We start from the raw sequence: 15,473 nt of genomic DNA, 5'->3' as shown, positions 1-15,473 counted from the left end.
GGAATTCCCTTTTGAACAGTAACTCAAGGAATACCTTCAGAAATAAAAAGCCCCGTGGGGAGGCCAAGCCCAGCTTGGACCTGCCACAGCCCGTGGTGACACCCCGCCGTGTGGTGTCCCCAGCCAGGGCAGTGCTCCTGGGGCACGGTCCCCACGGAGCAGCGCTCTTCCTGCCCCGGGATGCCAGGAGCTCCCCTCCGCAGCTCCAGCAGGGAAGGGCAGAAGGAGCAGGACACATTCAGGACGTCGGGAGAGAAAGCAGCAGCTCCCAGGGCGCAGAAGAGCCTGGGCCGGTGTGGGGCAGTGCTCCAAACCGGAGCTGGCGTTGTCCCGGCTCCTAGTTTCCTTGGGAAGCCTCGGCTGACGGCTCCCCCCGGGACAGCCGTGAGGCTGCCAAGTCCATTAAGGCACAACTCGAGGATCTGTAAACACTGGTGCCCCCCGGGCAGGGTCCGAGAGGGCCGGCCAGCAATTCAAGTAAGGGGGGAAGCGAGCCGATGGCTCCCAGCTGTGCCACCCACCCAGCTGTGCCCCCCTCGGCCGGCCGCGGTGGCGGGGGAGCATCCTTGGTCACCTCCTGGCGGGGGGCGGCTTCAGGGCCACCTTTGGCGGGGAACAGCGCTGGAAGGGTGCCGGTGGGAGGGACGGTGCCGGCGGCCCCTCGCCCTGGCTCGGCACTTTGCTCTTCAGCGCTGGCAGAGGTTTGCTGGGCGGCTTCGGCTGCGCCTGGCGGGAGGAGAGACCCGCCTGCCTCACCTGGGCACCAGGAGGGACCCGGAGCGGGGCAGGGAGCAGAGGAAGGGCCCCCCGAGCCACCAGCCCGGGCCACCCCGCGGATGTGCCCCGCACGGGTCCGGGGGGCCGCTTGGGAGGGGCGGGTACCTGCGGGGGCCATCCCGGAGGGGACCGAGGTGGCACCTGGGGGCCGGGTGCCGATGGCTGCAGGGCCAGCACAGGGCTCTGGGCCCGGGCCGGCCGCGGGGCCGCCGTGCTGCTGACCAGGCTGGGCTGGCCGATGTCCCGGCTGGACAGCTGGCGGCGGCACGGCCGCGTCCGGCCGCCCTCCTGGAACAGCGGGTTGGCGAGGCCCGAGGGAGTCCCGCTGGAGCTCCTGTGGGACACAGGGACCATGTGGAGCTGCTCCGGGCACCCCTCGAGCTCAGAGGGAAGCGGAGACGGGAATTACCCTTTGTGGGAGCGCCGCGCCGCCCTGGCTCTGAGGAGCACCACGCCGCTGCCCAGCAGGATTCCGGCCAGGGCCAGCACGGCCAGCACGGCCGCCAGCACCACGCTGCTGCTGCCTGTGGGGAGCGACCCGGGCGCTTGGGGATGGAGCAGCACCTCGCAGCCGGTGCCAGCCCCCTCCCCAGGCTCCCTCCTCGGGACACGCGTCGGGATGAGCGGGCCGTACCTGTGGCTATCCCCGAGATCTCCTGCTCGCAGTAGGGCGCTGCCCAGCCGGGGTCGCAGTGACATTCCCGCCTGTGGTTGCACACCTGGGAGGAGGGGGGAAGCGTCAGGGTGGCGGCCGTGCGGCCGGGGCCCGCAGCAGCTCTGCGGAGGGATCTCAGCGCGTACCCCGTGGTTGTTGCACTTGGCCGAGCAGTTCTTGTCGCCGTAGACCAGCAGGTTCTGGCAGCGCCCGGCGTAGCAGACCTGGGGGCAGGCAGGGGGGCTCTGAGGCTGCCCCGGGGCCGGCGCTCACCCTCCCCCAGCCCGGCCCGGCCCGGCCCCGCACGGCTCTCACCATCTCCTCCCCGCACTTGGCGCCGGTGGGCACCAGCCGCAGCTCGGCCGCCTCGCCGGCGTCGCTGCCCGCGATCACCGCCTTGCACTTGAAGCGGCCGAAGTAGTAGCCGAAGGAGTAGTAGCCGCTGCCGAGGATGGGCTGGGTGTTGTCGCTCAGGCACAGCAGCGTGCCGCACTTGACATCCCTGCGGGACACGCAGCCGTGAGCGCCAGCGGGCAGAGCTCGGCCGGGCTGGGCCATCCCCCCGCCCCGCTCCTTACTTGGGGCTGCAGGGCTGCTTCCCGTACTCGGTGAGGCAGTGCAGGTGAACGTGCTGCTCGCTGTTGTGCTTGAAGCAGACGTCGGGAGCCACCTGCGCCTCTGCGGGACGCACGGAAAGGGTCACACGGAGCTGTGCCGGCGCCAGCGGCCGCGCTTTAGGATCGGCAGCGCCACAGCTCGGGATGCAGGAACGGACGGGCGATGCGCTGGCCCGAGTACTTCGGGCACATCCCGCAGCAGGTGGGGCAGGAGGGTGGGCAGGGAGGGGGCCCTACCTGCGCCCCAGAGCGCCCGGCACTGCTCGCCGTGCGAAGGGCAGGCCCCGTTGTAGCAGTACCCACTGCCGTGCTGGCAGGAGACGCCGTTCTCCTGGAACACGTCCTCGGGGCACTCGGCGCTGAGGCCGCTGCAGTGCTCGGCAAGGTCGCAGTCGTTCTTGCTGGCCCGGCAGAGCACACCTGCAGCCTTCACCTGCACGGAAAACAGGGATGCCAGCGCTGCTTGGGCGCTCTCACATCTCCGGGTACCGCGGCACAGCAACACCCCGGTCTGGGAAACGCCTCCCAGCACCCCGTGGGTCCAGACACTGACACTCTGCTGCTGACTGGGCTACTGCACAGCACAGAGACACCTCCAAGGCTCGGACCGGCTCTTCCCCTACTTAAGTTCCTGCCGAGCTGGTCCCCTGTGGGCGGCAGTACCTTGCAGTCCTGGCAGCATTCCCCTCGGGCACACTCGGCTCCCTCTCTCAGCTGGCACGTGGTGGCATTGCAGCAGCGGTCTGAGCACTCCTGCAAGACAGGGACGGACTGAAACCCTCCTGGAAGCCCCCGGAAGGACCCTTTCCTTCTTTTCTGAGGGGACCAGGTGGCCGTGTCACCAGGTGCCCACAGCAGTGTAGCTGCCATGGCTGAACCAAGGAGCAAAGCCACCACAACATCCCAGGTGGGGACCGTTCCTGCTGCCTCTTCACCCCCATTACCAACACCAAACCAAAGGACCAGAAGGGATTTTTTCAGAAGATGGAGCCTGAGCTGGGCCCCTTTGCACGTCTCCAGGAAGGAGAAAACATGAGCATTTCTGTGCTCCTTGAATCGGGGGGGCATTCCTTCAGGTCCCAGCACAGGGCTGTGACCAGGGATTCATCCCAGAGGCATTGCCCGGCTGTTTGTCTCAATTCCCCCCCTCGATGGGCTGGTAGGGATGAAGAACAGCTGAGCACAGCTCTTGAAAGAACAACATGCCCCGATGTCCCCTCCTGGGTCACCTCTTTGGAGGACATGGGGGGGTGTCCATCTTTCCTAGGCTAAAATCACAGCCAGCCAGCCACATGAGGGGGGCACACACGAATATCCTCTGTGAGATATCTCTTGGCAGAAGCATCAGCAGCACAAGAGGAGAGTCCACTGGACAGATCTCTGGTCCCTGCCGCCCACCCTCAGTGCAGCCCTTCGGAGACCCCCCTACCTCGGGCGTGCCGCAGTCACACTGCTCTCCCCGCTCCACAAACTGGTTCCCGCACACCGGCCCCCCGTACAGCTCGTCCGCCCGCGGGGCGTTCAGCAGGCAGCTGGTCCGGGGGTCCCCCAGGAACTGCCACATGTCCTGCTCGCTGCACCGGCTGAAGAGCTTGGGGTAGACCAGCCTGGAGGGACACAAAACCAGGCGGTCATGAGCAGAGAGCCCGGGGGGAGCTGGCGGGCCACCGGCAGGCCCAGAGGCACTGCAGCGGCGTGGGGTGGGGTGGGGTGGAATGTCCACCCAGACCTGGCCATCTCACGGGTTTCACCCCATCAGGATGCTGCCAGAGGACACCTCAGCATATTTGCTGCTCAGGGATGTCCCCCCATCTCCTTCACTCACCCAACACTCCCTGCCATGACGCATCCCCCGTCAGCTTTGGACACAGGGCAGCGGCAGCCGGGCACGTCCTCGTCGTGAGACATGCCCAGGTTGTGCCCCATCTCGTGAGCCATGGTGGATGCAGCACCGATGGGGTTTGTGCTGTGATCCTGGGGACAAGGAGCACAGCGTGGATTAAGCGCCCTTGTGGTTTCCCCACAGCTTCTCCATGGGGCCGCCAGGGCTCTGCAAGGTGTCCTCTCATGCTGCCATGCTCAGGTAAGGGAAGACACAAGCTGGACGTAGTCCCGTGGCCCCTGAAGACCCCCAGACTGGTCTCTCAGGGCTGTCAGTGAGCTTAGACAAAGTGGCTGCTCCAAAAAAGCAATGCTTGGTGGTGGGTCTGGACAGCCAGAGGAACTACAGCCAATCACTCCTGCTCCTGTTCCCACAGACCTGGCGAGGGATGAGGAGCACAGCCAGTCCCAGCCACCTGAGAGCCTCCTGAAATCCCAGCTCCTGTGTCCATGGAGCTTCTCTGGGAGCCCAGCTGGATGCCCACGGCCCCAGCACTTCTCTGGGGGTCAGTCACTCAGGGGGCAGAGATGCCAGGGACCAAATCCAGCCCTAAGGCTGCAGAGGGGGAAAGCTGGGGACCAGTGGAGGAGGGAGTGGCTCTGGAAGCTGCAGTGCAGGGAGGGCAGACCACAGGACCCACCTGGTTGACGCCGCCTGAGTCCCTGGTGCACATCACCAGCTTCTTGGCCAGCCCCACGGTGTTGCCGTGGAAGTCGACGCCCCTGTGGGGTTGAGATGCCACAGTGGCCACATGCCCTGGGCGGCAGCAGGACTGGCAGGGTGGCGAGGTGGTGGCCCCCTGTCCTTACGTGATCAGCTGGGCGTTGTCGTGGGGCTTCTTCCTCAGCAGCTCCGACTCCCGCCAGTGCAGGAAGTTGTCCAGTGTCACCTCTGGGTTGGGGCTGACTGTGATTTTGTCCCTGTGGTTCCACACCTCCAGGCCGATCAAGGCCACCCGCAGGCGAAGGGGCTGGTAGAGCTGGAGTGGGGGACACAGCCCAGAGAGAGCCTGGATTTGGGCTGCAGCAGCAGAGGGAAGGTCCCACCTGCCCCGGGGACCTGCAGCCGAGCCCAGGACGCTCCTCACTGGGCAGTATCAGCTCTGTCACCCTCAATAAATAACACAGGGTGGGGTGATGGTGTGGGCAGGGCTTCCCCCCAGGCCTCTGGGCTCCCTCCTGGCTGGTGAAGGCTGGGATGCTGCTCCCACACTGCTAACCAACAAGCGAGGCTGAAGCAGAGCCACCAGGAAACCTGCCATGCTCCAGTGCATCCCTGCCTTTGTTAGCAGCCGCTCCAGTGGCCACGGGATGTGCTCCCAGGGGTTACAGGATGAAATTTCCCTTCCCTTATGGACAGAGCTGAGCCGTTTGCCATGTCCACACTGCACGTGCGGCTGGCCAAGGGAGCGGTCACCCTGCAGCAGCCCCCTGCGGGCCTGAGACTGGCTCCAGCTCCACCAGCCCACCCATGCCAACCTCTCTGCCACCTCCTCTGTGCCCACACTGGGGCTGGGAGGGCGGGTCCAGAGCCCTGGGCTCACCTTGTCCACATGGTTCACGATTTCCTTCATGCGGTTCTGCACGGTGCGCAGGTCCTTGTGCTTCCTGAACTATGGAAGGACACAGAGAGGTTTCCAGGGTGGCCTTGAGCTCCTCGCTGCAGGGCATGACAGCAAACCCACAGGCACCAGTCCAGCCCACTTTACCTCCTGGTTGTCCGCGACCAGGACCAGCTCCACGTACCGGGGACCTTTCTGTATCGGGCCGGATTTCTGGAAGGGAAGAGCAAAGTGGGGTTCAACTTGCAGCTCACCGAGCCAGGCAGCTGACCCTCCCATGGGGTGTGTTGGATCCTGGAGGATCTGCCAAGGTTAGCAGGTCTCCTAGCTCGGCTCTGTGATGTTGCTTTGCTGGGTTTCCACTTCCAGCTTGCATGCTGGGAAACCCAAACCTGCCCCCGGGATAGCACACCAGGCTCTGCAGGCACCACAGAGCCCGTAGCCTGCGAGGATGCTGCTGCCAATGGCACAGGGTCCGAGGGCCTGCTCCCACCAGGAGCCACCCCAGCCAACAACTCGCGGGAGAGGGGCACGGCCAGGAGGCACGGAACGCCCCGGCTCAGGGAGGAGCGGGCGTGCGATCCCTACCCAGCGGTAGAGCTTCATGGCCGCAGGGATTTTGGGCTCGCGGTCGTACTCCAGGGTGGCCCCGGGCTCCCGGCAGGTGCCGCGCTTGCCCCGCAGGTGAGCTGCTCGGTACACGGCGTGCCGGCCGGCCACGGCCCCCTCCAGCGGCTCCAGCAGGAAGGTGGTCCCATTCACCCGGAAAAACCCGCTGCGGAGAGAGAGGGGCAGGCGTCATTCTGGGGAGGCGGGCAGGACGCGGACAGACCCTACACACACCCCCGAAAGCGCCTGCGATACGTGCCGCACCCCTGGAAGTGTCCAAGGCCAGGTTGGAGCACCCTGGTCTAGCGGAAGGTGTCTTTAAGGCTTTAAGGTCTTAAAGGTCCCTTCCAGTCCAAACCATTCTGGGATTCTATAAAAATACAGCTGCCAAGCCGGCTGCTGGGCTGGGAGGGGGCAGCTGTGGCACGGCACCCACGGCACAGGGAGTGTCCGGTGCTTCAGGCAACAGGAAGGAACATCCCGGCGTTCAGCAGCTGAGCCGTTCAGGATGGATCCAGCAAGGGCACTCCTGCCCGGAGCTCCTGTGGTGTCAGGGCTCCACTCTCACCCCACTGCCGTGAGTCAGCCCCCCAAAAGTGCCGTGCGCCTTTCCTGCCGGGCACCCAGCCAGGGTCAGCACCTCCAGCAGGAAGAGGGATGTCATCTTCCCTTCCGCAGGGGAAAGCTGAGCTCTCACTCCATCAGCACGGCCGGGGCTGGGTCACACCCGGTCACCGGGGCTCGGTCACTCCGGCTCACCGGGGCATGTGCCGAGGCTGGATGCTGTTCCCAGCCTGGAGCAGGGCTCCAGGGAGCCGGGGCCCTACCTGAGCCCGCCGCAGGTGCTGATGCTCGCTGCAGAGCCGGGGTGCCCCCGCACGCGGCCCTGGTAGAAGCAGTGGTCCTGCCGAGAGAGAGGGCAGAAGTGTGGGGGCTGCACCGGCGTGGAGGGCCCCCACAGGGGTGGGAAAGCTGCTCCCCCCGAGCCTGCCTGTACCTGGGTGTCCGGCTTCTCCGTGATCTCCGAGCCGTCGGCTGAGTAGTGAGTCTCGGTGTAGTGCTGCCCCAGCAGGGCCCTGCAGGTGGGATGGGGCATCAGCAGCAACCCCGCTTTGGGGTCTGTGGGGACTGTGACCCCCCAAGGTGGGTTTGGCAAGGAGGGAACAAAGTGCTCTGGGCTGAGGCTTAGGTCACCAGTGCAGTGACACCAGGCCTTGGAGAAGGATTGCTCACGGCAAAGGTGGGATGCAAACCCAACCCTGGCCACCCCACGGTGCCCAGCTGCACTCACCTGTTCTTCTCCAGCCACAGGAGGTATTCCCTGCCTTCGGCACGGATGCTGTACACGACGTGGCCCGGGTAGGTGCTCTGCATTGGAAGAGAGGTGCCATCAGAGAGCCACCATCAGCAGGAGCAAGAGCTGCCCCAGAGAGGCCCCTGTCCCGCCCAGAGAGGGGACGAGGTCTGTGTGTGCCCCGCTGTGGGACCGGGAGCCTGGCTGCTCGCCCTGGGGGCATCCAGCAGACACAGGAAATCAGAAGAGAAGGAAGAAAGCATGTGGGCAATAACGCAAATCCCCGGCACATCCTGAGATGAAGAACAGGTCACCCGCAAGGAGACAGAGTCAGCAAAGTCTGGTTTCCCGTGTCTGACACATGGCTGCAGATGGCCGTGCCAGGGACTGAGGTTTCCTACTCATCAGTCACAGAGCTCCTTTTCTGGGGCCTGAGTTCAGCACTTACTCATCAGCCGAACCACAAAGATCCCTATGGCTCTTATCAGCAGAGACTTCCCCCTCCTCCCTGACTGATCTAACACACCACCTCGCATTTAGGGAACCACCTTCCCTTGGCTCTCCGCAGCCTCTCAGAGCAGATTTTAGTGTCACTGTGTCCCAGATCCCCTTTGCTGGTGGGAGGGAGTCACGGTGGCTGTGGCTCAGCCAGCTGAGCCCCAAACCCTGAGGATGGAGATGTTCCTACAGGAAAAGTGTTTCCCTCTGGGGTATCTTGTGATCTCCACCTCCAGAGGCCCCATCCCACTGGGGTCACTGGGAGACACTGATGGTCCCGTGTCGGGCTGTGCCCTTGGCACAAGGGACCTGAGACATCTCCTGAGGGCACATCCACCTCTTCTGGGGGCACATCCTCAGCCCTTGCAGAACCCAGGTGTGGAGAGAGCTGAGCCAAAGGCAAAGCAAACCTTTCCCATGGGGCCAGCATTCCTCAGGGATGAGGTGTGCTGCCTCTCCCTGGGGAGGAAGACAGCACCGGCTGTCATACCATGGCTCAGCATTCCCGGGGAGATGATCTGCACCCCGCAGGAGCCAGGCTGAGCGGAAAGCCCTGCTGACTCAGCGCCAGCGGGGCCAGGTGAGAGGGTTTGCCTGTCACTCAGCTGCCCCCGATTCTCCCTGGTTTGCAGTTCCAGGCCGGCGTGCCAGCGCGCTCGCGGGTCCCTGGAAAATTCTTCTCTTATGAACAGCGTCTCCCACCCATCCCGACCCGTGTCCGCCAACAAAGCCATCCTTTGTTATTGTTGGCAAGGCCGAGGCCAGAAGAGGTCTCAAGGAATGGCAGGAAAGCACTTGGAAGGGGGTGCTGGGTCAGGGAGCCTCTCTTGGAGATGACCGCAGGGCAAGTTTAAAATAAAAAGTCCTGACAGATCTTCTGTGAATCACCCCCTTCTGCATTAGCATGGGCTGCGCAAGGGCTCCAGATGGGAAGGCTTTGGGAGCAGCCCTGCGAGCCCCGTGGCCGTGCTGAGCCAGCACAGCAGAGCCACAGCCAGAGCACAGGGAGAGGAGGGGTTTCTTCCAGCTGGTCCCAGTAAGAGACCCAGAGAGCCTGCAGAGGATGGGGACGGGATGTCCCGTCCCACCCCAGCACAGGGTGTTTCTTCCCTGGGCGGGAAGAGGCAACAGGCCTCGCAGTAGGGCTGGGCCTCACTTTTCCCAGTCCCTTTCCATGCAGAAGCCAGGTTTGCCAACGCTCCCTGCTGTGCTGGTGGGAAGGCTGGCACCCAGGAGATCCTGCGCTGCAGGACCCGGGGCTCCACCCTGTCTGCAGGGATGAACTTTTGGGTTTGAGCAAAGCCAGGGTGTAGCTGGTCTGCTCCAACCCTCACCTGGCCGGCGGCTCTGCTCGACCAACCCCAGGTGTCCCAGTCACTCCGACCCCAGAACCAGCTCCTGGTGGCCCAAGCCCATCTCAGCTACAGGAGGACCCAGCAAGGAGAACACCCATCTCTGTTTCAGAGGGCCTTGGTGGTGGTCAAACCTTGCCGAGAACTTCTTCCCCACCCAGATGACCAGGAGAGCAAATCTAACCTCTCTCCAAGAGGAAAAAATAAAAGGGCTTGGAAGGCAGGAGACTTCCTACCCTCAGCAAGGCAGGTTTGGGATGTCCAAGGACCACCCAAGCCAAGACCAAATCCAGGTGCCACCCATCAGACAGCCCCAGGGCGCACAGCTCATGGCAGATGTCGTCTCCAGAGGGATCCCAAGGTGGGTGAGCTCCCCTTTCCGGGGGGATCGGTGTGGAGCCGCCTGGCGCACACCCGGCACAGATGGCGTCTCTAAATAGCCTGGGGAATGTTTATCTCGTGGACAAGTTTAGGTTTCTAGAGCAGGGAAAACAGATGCTTTCGGGGAGTGTTTTTGAAGCTAGCTTATCAGGAAGGGTTTGAATCACAGAGGAACGTGCTGCATGGCACTAGGGAATACGTGTCCCCTGTCCCTCCATCCCTCCAGGCGCTAAAATCCGACGCTTTTTGGGTCTAGAAAAGGAATCAAAAAAAACCTGGCTGAGTTTCACTGTAAGGCAATGAGGAAAGTATCTTTGAGGTCAAGGCATCCTACGGATGTCAACATCAAGCACTCCAAACTCCTGACTCAAACCCCACTCCTTCCCCCAAATTGCCAGGTTTCCCAAGAAAAACAGCACTGGCTTCCTTTCATGTGGATTTCTGCAACTTTCTGATTCTTATTTCTCTGTCCCAAAGGACACAAAAGCCCCAACTTCAGCAAACACAGCAAGAAAAGTGCTTACAGCTCCACGAGGCTTCACAAACCCCTCCTTAAGGAAAGACCAGATGTCACAAGATCACTCCAGTCTGTAAGAGGTGGCACCGCTGGGTCGTGTCTCCAAAGAAAGCACTGGAGAAAGCAGCCCCTCCCTCCAAGAGTGCACCCCACTGTTTGCAGGTCCTAATAGACCCAAAACAGCCCGGAAAAGCTGATCTGATCAACTGCTTCAACATCTCCATCCTCTGGGATGAAAGCAAGGCAAGGAAATGGGCGGCACGTCATTCTTTCGGTGCAGGGCTGAGCGGGTCTGGCCAAATTGTTGGTCAAGGGGTGCAGCTCTGATGGTGGTGGTGGGACAGGATCCCTGCTGATTGCAACCCCCCGGGCAGATTCCCTGGAAGGCAGCGAGGGCGGCTGTGCCGAGCTGTGACTCACCGGAGGCGCAGAGAGGTCCCTCTTCCCCCGGGGCACCGGCAGCTCCCGCGGCAGCACCGTCTCGTACCTCTCGACATGGGGGAGCTGCTCCTGCCGCCCGGCAGCGGAGCCTGGGGAAAGCCAAAGGGCTTTGAGACAGATGCCCAGGAACAATCGAGTCATGGAATATCCCGAGCTGGAAGGGTCCCACGGGGATCATGGATCCAGCCCCTGGCCCTGCGCAGACACCCCAACAACTTCCCCCTCGGCATCCCTGGCAGCGCTGTCCAAACGCTCCTGGAGCTCTGGCAGCCTCGGGGCCGTGCCCATTCCCTGGGGAGCCTGGGCAGTGCCCAGCACCCTCTGGGGGAAGAACCTTTCCCTGATCCTCATCCTAAACCCTCCCTTCCCGTCCCACACAGCTTCGCGCCGCTCCCTCGGGTCTGAAGCCGGGGAAATGGGAGCAGCCAACATGAAGGTGCAGGGATGAGCCCCAAGGGCAAGTCCTGGAAGCCCTGCTGGGAACGCTGCTCCCTGAGGGGCTCCAGGGAGCTGCAGCCCCCCAGCCCGGCGCCCACAGAGCTCTCAGTGTCACTTGTGAGCGAGCAAGTCCCTCTGGGGCTGGAAACCCCCGCCGAGTCCCTGGTGCAGCAGTACAGAGGGAGGTTTTCCAGCTCCCCATGGTGATGCCACCGCGTGTGACTCGGCGTCTGGCGGCTGTGGGGGCTGTTTGGGAGAGCGGCTGGTGCCTGGGTGGCTCAGCCCCCTCCCAGCCTTCCATGGATGTCGGAACGGAGAATATCTGCCATAAACCCTCTGCTTTTCCCAGGAGCCCCAAAAGCCGGGTTCGGACGGGGCTGGGTGCTCGGTCTGGGGGTGCCCACGGCCCTCGCCCGCGGCTGGGAGCCAGATGAGTCACGGGCGACCTCACCGCCCGAGTGACGGGCGACCCCCGGCTGGTCGGAGTGACGGTGGCGACCCGCCTCTCGCCTTCCCGAGGTGCCCGCACGGCCCGACGGGGCACCGGGAGCATCCCCGTGGGAGCGAGCCTGGCCTCTGGCGTCCCTTCTCCATCGTCCCCCCCCTCGGGGCGAGGACAGAGGTGCCCCCGGGACCCCGGGACTTCCCCCCGAGAGCCGCGGGGGAAAAGCAAAGCATCCCCATCCCGCGGCGCCTGCATCCCGGTGCCTCCATCCCTGCCCCGCGCCGGGGTTCCGCCGCACGCCCCCCAAACTCCCCGCCCGCCCCGTCCCGTGGCTGCCGCCGCCCCCCCGGGACCCCAGGCTCACCGCGGGCCGGCAGCAGCAGCAGCAGGAGCAGCGGCAGCGGCAGCAGGAGCGGCGGGGCCATGGCTCGGAGGTCCCGCCGTGCCCCCGCTCGCCGCGCCGCCGGCAGCCCCCGCCCGCCGTGACTCACCCACCCCGCGGACGGGACGGGGCGGGGCGCGGCGGGACGGGCCGCCCACGGCGGGGAACGGGGGTACCGGGGGGCTCTGGGCGCTGGGGGGACACGGGGCATCGCGGGGAACGGGGTGGGGGCCGTGGGGAACTGGGGAGAGCCCACGGGGCGCCGGGGGCTCCAGTGGCGCACTGAGGAGGGTCCGCTGCCATCGGGGAATGTCCGTAGGGAAATGGGGACGGCCCCCGAGCCACCACGGGGGTCCATGGGGAACTGAGGAGGGTACAGGGGCACCGGGAAGGTCTGTGGAGCGTGGAGAGGATCCACGGGGCATTGGAGCGTGTCCGCGGGGCACTGTCCGCGGGGCATTTGGGGAGGGGTGGTGCGGGGCACCTGGACGGTCCGTGGGGCATTAGGGAGGGGCCACGTGGCATCAGGGGAGGGTCCGTGGGGAGGGGCAGGGGGCATTGGGAACTGCCCACGGGGCACCTGGATGGGTACTGGGGTACTGGGGAGGGGCCACGGGGCATCTGTGGGGGCGGCGTGGGACATCACAGGGGTCCGGGGAGCCCGGGGGAAGGGTCTGTGGGACAGCACGGGGATCCATGGGATATTGGAGAGGATCCATGTGGCATCAGGGGACGATCTGTGGGGCTCTGGGGACTGTCCATGGGCATCTGGGAGGGGTCTGTGGGGTATCGTGGGTGTCTGAGGCTTTGGGGAGGGTCCGTGGGGCGTTGGGGGACTGGATCAGTGGGGCATTGGAGGCTGTCCACAGGACATTGGGGTGGGGGGCCGGGCCGAGTGGCACTGGGGACTGTGGGTATGGCCTAGGGGGGAGTCCAAGGGGCAGGAAGGTGGGTCCATGGCCTCGTGGGACATGTCCAGGGGCTCTGCAGGGGCACTCGGGACACTGGGGTGGCTGGACTGCCACAGGAGGCACTGGGGCTGGGCTATCAGGGCAGATAAGGAGGGTACGTTTATATTTCTGGGTGTTCCAGGCCAGGGCCAACCAGGAAATGGACACGGACATGCGGGTGTGAATGGGACTTGGGATTAGTCATCCACGGGTGCTTAGAAGTTTGCTGTTGATTTAAAAAATGAGCTCTCCATGACTTCTAGCGGGACTGGATGCTTGCTGGCAGTCCCCAGCCTCTCCTGGGGTCTCCGTCCCTCTGCCAAGCTGGAGGACCAGCGTTAAGCCCTGGAGCACAGAGACCCTGGCTCTGCCCTCCCATGAGCTCCGTGTGGAGGGAGGAAGGACAGGAGCACTCAGCCCTGTGCCCACAGCCCTCACTCACACATCCCGACTCCTGCCCCCAACCCAAGGCCTCTGTGTCCCTGGCATGTGTCTTGGTTTCCCCTTGTTCCCGGGAGACATTTCTCCTCCTCCCTCTACCCACCTGCTCTCAAACTGCCTCAGGCAATGTTTAGAACTCTGTAAGATTCCCAGGAACTCCTCTGCTGTGGGCTTGGGGTTGGAAAGGAACTTAAAGATCAAGGGACACCTTCCTCTATCCTAGGTTGCTCCAAGCCCCATCCAACCTGGCCTTGGGCACTTCCAGGGATGGGGCAATAATTTGCACAATAATTTGCACCCCGAGTTCTGTTAACAGACAAAATAACCCTGATTTTTGTTGTTGTTGTTATTTAATTTATTTTACAACACACAAACACGTCATCGTACAACAGTAAAAACAAACAAACAAGCGCCAACAAAACCCCAAAACATTACAAACACCTCGGGAGAGCGAACGTTCCCCTGTGTCTCTGGCCAGCCCTCAGGGTTTGTCTGCGGGCCGTGGGCTGGCTGGGCAGGGCTGGCGGTCACTGGGCGGGCACGGCCAGGCGGGGCAGCGGCGGCGGGGCCTTCTGGCTGCGCTCGGCCGACATGTGCTCCAGGCGCTCCGTGTAGAACCCGTTGAAGTCCAGCCTGAGGGACAAAACACACCCGAGGCGGGGCAGGCGTGAGCAGGAGCCTCTCCCAGGACACCCCCAGCAAGCTCTGGCCCGGCCTGGGACGTCTGTGTTGTGCCACGGGTGTTGGTGGCACCTTTTCCTACTCGTGCCTTGACAGGCCCTTCACAATGCCACCTTTCACAGGGAAATCTGCCAGGAACATGTCCCAGATACATTGGGAAGGACCAAATGGTCACAGCTCTTCTCCAGCCCACACAGAGGCGTCCTGTGCGCACAAGGGCTCCTCAGTGTCCTCAGTCCCCAGCACTCCTTCAGCCCAGAGTTCACCAGCACTGAACTCTGGTACTGACTCCCACATGAAATCCTCACAGAACCACACAACACTGGCATATCCATCCCCACCACCTGCTGGCTAACACCGGGATGCTTCCCACGGATCCACAATTCACCAACACGAGCAACTGGTGGGAAGATGCCCAGCCACAAGCACAAGTGATACCTGGAAAAGCCTCTCTGAAGCAGGCAGCACCAGGGATACCACAATCCCACCTCCCTGATAATCCAAAATGGTGCCACCCAGCCCCAGGCCGGCTGTGACCTTCCCGTGGCAGATCCCAAAGCAGCCCTGGCTCGTGCACTCGTGTGCCCTGGCTCACTGAGCAGCCAACGCGAGCCCGTGAATCACGCCGAAGTTACTCTCTCCCTTTCTGAAATTAGGCTGCTCCAGTACCAACTGAATGGGCACAATATTTGAGTTTCATGTTGCTTAACAACCTCACACAAATGGCAACAAATTGTTCCTTGACATTTTTTGGTGCCTGCAGAAAACAGAGCCTCGACAGATGGAATTTATCTGTTGCTCTCTCCTGGTTGAAAAGCTTTACATTGCTTTCGTCCTCTAGGAGTTGTACCAGGGAAACCTGACACTGAGCTGAGAGTGTTGACCAACTTTTGATTCAAACACAAGGCCAGGACTCGTTGCTTTGAGGACCTGTTCCATTTCTAAAGCTGCTTCTTTCCCAGCTCAGTGAGTTGCAGATTTTGCTTGGCTTCCCTTTCAGCCGCTTTTAGGTTTAAGTGATCTGTGATAACCATTTTTTCACAATTTGTGTGGTGCTTCCTCAGCATGTGCTTATATGGCAGTTTCTTGCTTTGTGGCTGGATTCAGTGGGGGTTGCATCACTTCACATGTCCTGGTGACCTACTCTGAGCTCAGTTTCCTCCAGGCTGGTAAAGGAAGGATGCCTGATAACCACACTGATGTATAAGATTACTAACGATGTGGACTTAACTAACCCTTCTGACAAAACCTCGCCCTGCTGTACTTCTGCTTTTCACTCCTGGGATGTGAAGGAGCGACTGAAGAGTTCCTGCAGTTGCCAACCCTCTGTCAGCACTCCCAAGAGTGGCTGGAGCTGGGCCAGGGCAGGCTCAGGCTGGAGATGAGGGCAAGGTGCTTCCCCCAGAGGGTGCTGGGCACTGCCCAGGCTCCCCAGGGAATGGGCACGGCCCCGAGGCTGCCAGAGCTCCAGGAGCGTTTGGACAGCGCTGCCAGGGATGCCCAGGTTGGGGTTGTTGGGGTGTCTGGGCAGGGACGGGGGTGGGACTGGGTG

At 62.9% G+C, this 15,473-nt stretch overlaps 2 protein-coding genes across 4 annotated transcripts in view; both read right to left on the bottom strand.

Moving 5' to 3' along the window:
• Nucleotides 1-481: 481 nt before the first annotated feature.
• Nucleotides 482-11,931, bottom strand: ADAM8 (ADAM metallopeptidase domain 8). The gene is made up of 21 exons (XM_042022083.1): nt 11,832-11,931; nt 10,564-10,673; nt 7,393-7,469; nt 7,099-7,177; nt 6,929-7,005; nt 6,081-6,267; nt 5,640-5,705; nt 5,475-5,543; nt 4,741-4,910; nt 4,572-4,653; nt 3,875-4,023; nt 3,479-3,656; nt 2,713-2,802; nt 2,287-2,482; nt 2,011-2,110; nt 1,748-1,934; nt 1,579-1,656; nt 1,412-1,496; nt 1,187-1,301; nt 883-1,111; nt 482-726 (listed from the first exon to the last, which is right to left on the bottom strand). Exons 1-21 carry the CDS (start codon nt 11,890-11,892, stop codon nt 571-573), a joined length of 2,541 nt encoding a protein of 846 aa, XP_041878017.1. The 5' UTR covers nt 11,893-11,931; the 3' UTR covers nt 482-570.
• The window catches only part of TUBGCP2 (tubulin gamma complex associated protein 2), a 24,194-nt gene continuing 18,827 nt past the window's right edge, over nt 10,107-15,473 (bottom strand). For 2 of the 3 annotated variants that reach the window (XM_042022064.1, XM_042022056.1), the window contains one exon: nt 13,572-13,873. In XM_042022064.1, the coding sequence (XP_041877998.1) occupies nt 13,768-13,873 (106 nt within the window). In that variant the 3' untranslated portion in view covers nt 13,572-13,767. Of the gene's footprint in view, nt 10,120-13,571; nt 13,874-15,473 lie in introns of those variants that run through there. The other variant, XR_006015065.1, reaches the window with a different exon arrangement.

Source organism: Corvus kubaryi, unplaced genomic scaffold (genome assembly GCF_017639235.1).
Source record: "Corvus kubaryi isolate FWS band 111438036 unplaced genomic scaffold, C.kubaryi_AGA036_p1.0 126, whole genome shotgun sequence".
Lineage (NCBI taxonomy): Eukaryota > Metazoa > Chordata > Aves > Passeriformes > Corvidae > Corvus > Corvus kubaryi.
The sequence above is the reverse complement of the archived record's forward strand: the minus strand, read 5'-3'. Positions and strand labels throughout refer to the sequence as shown.

What these genes read in the sequence shown, in the direction of transcription:
- ADAM8 (XM_042022083.1), bottom strand. Translation starts at nt 11,892, where the DNA reads ATGGCCCCGCCGCTCCTGCTGCCGCTGCCGCTGCTCCTGCTGCTGCTG. An exon ending in AATGCTGCCAGGACTGCAAG is followed by an intron (nt 2,483 to 2,712) that starts GTACTGCCGCCC and finishes TTTTCCGTGCAG; the next exon opens with GTGAAGGCTGCAGGTGTGCT. An exon ending in CCAAGTGCAACAACCACGGG is followed by an intron (nt 1,497 to 1,578) that starts GTACGCGCTGAG and finishes CCCTCCTCCCAG; the next exon opens with GTGTGCAACCACAGGCGGGA.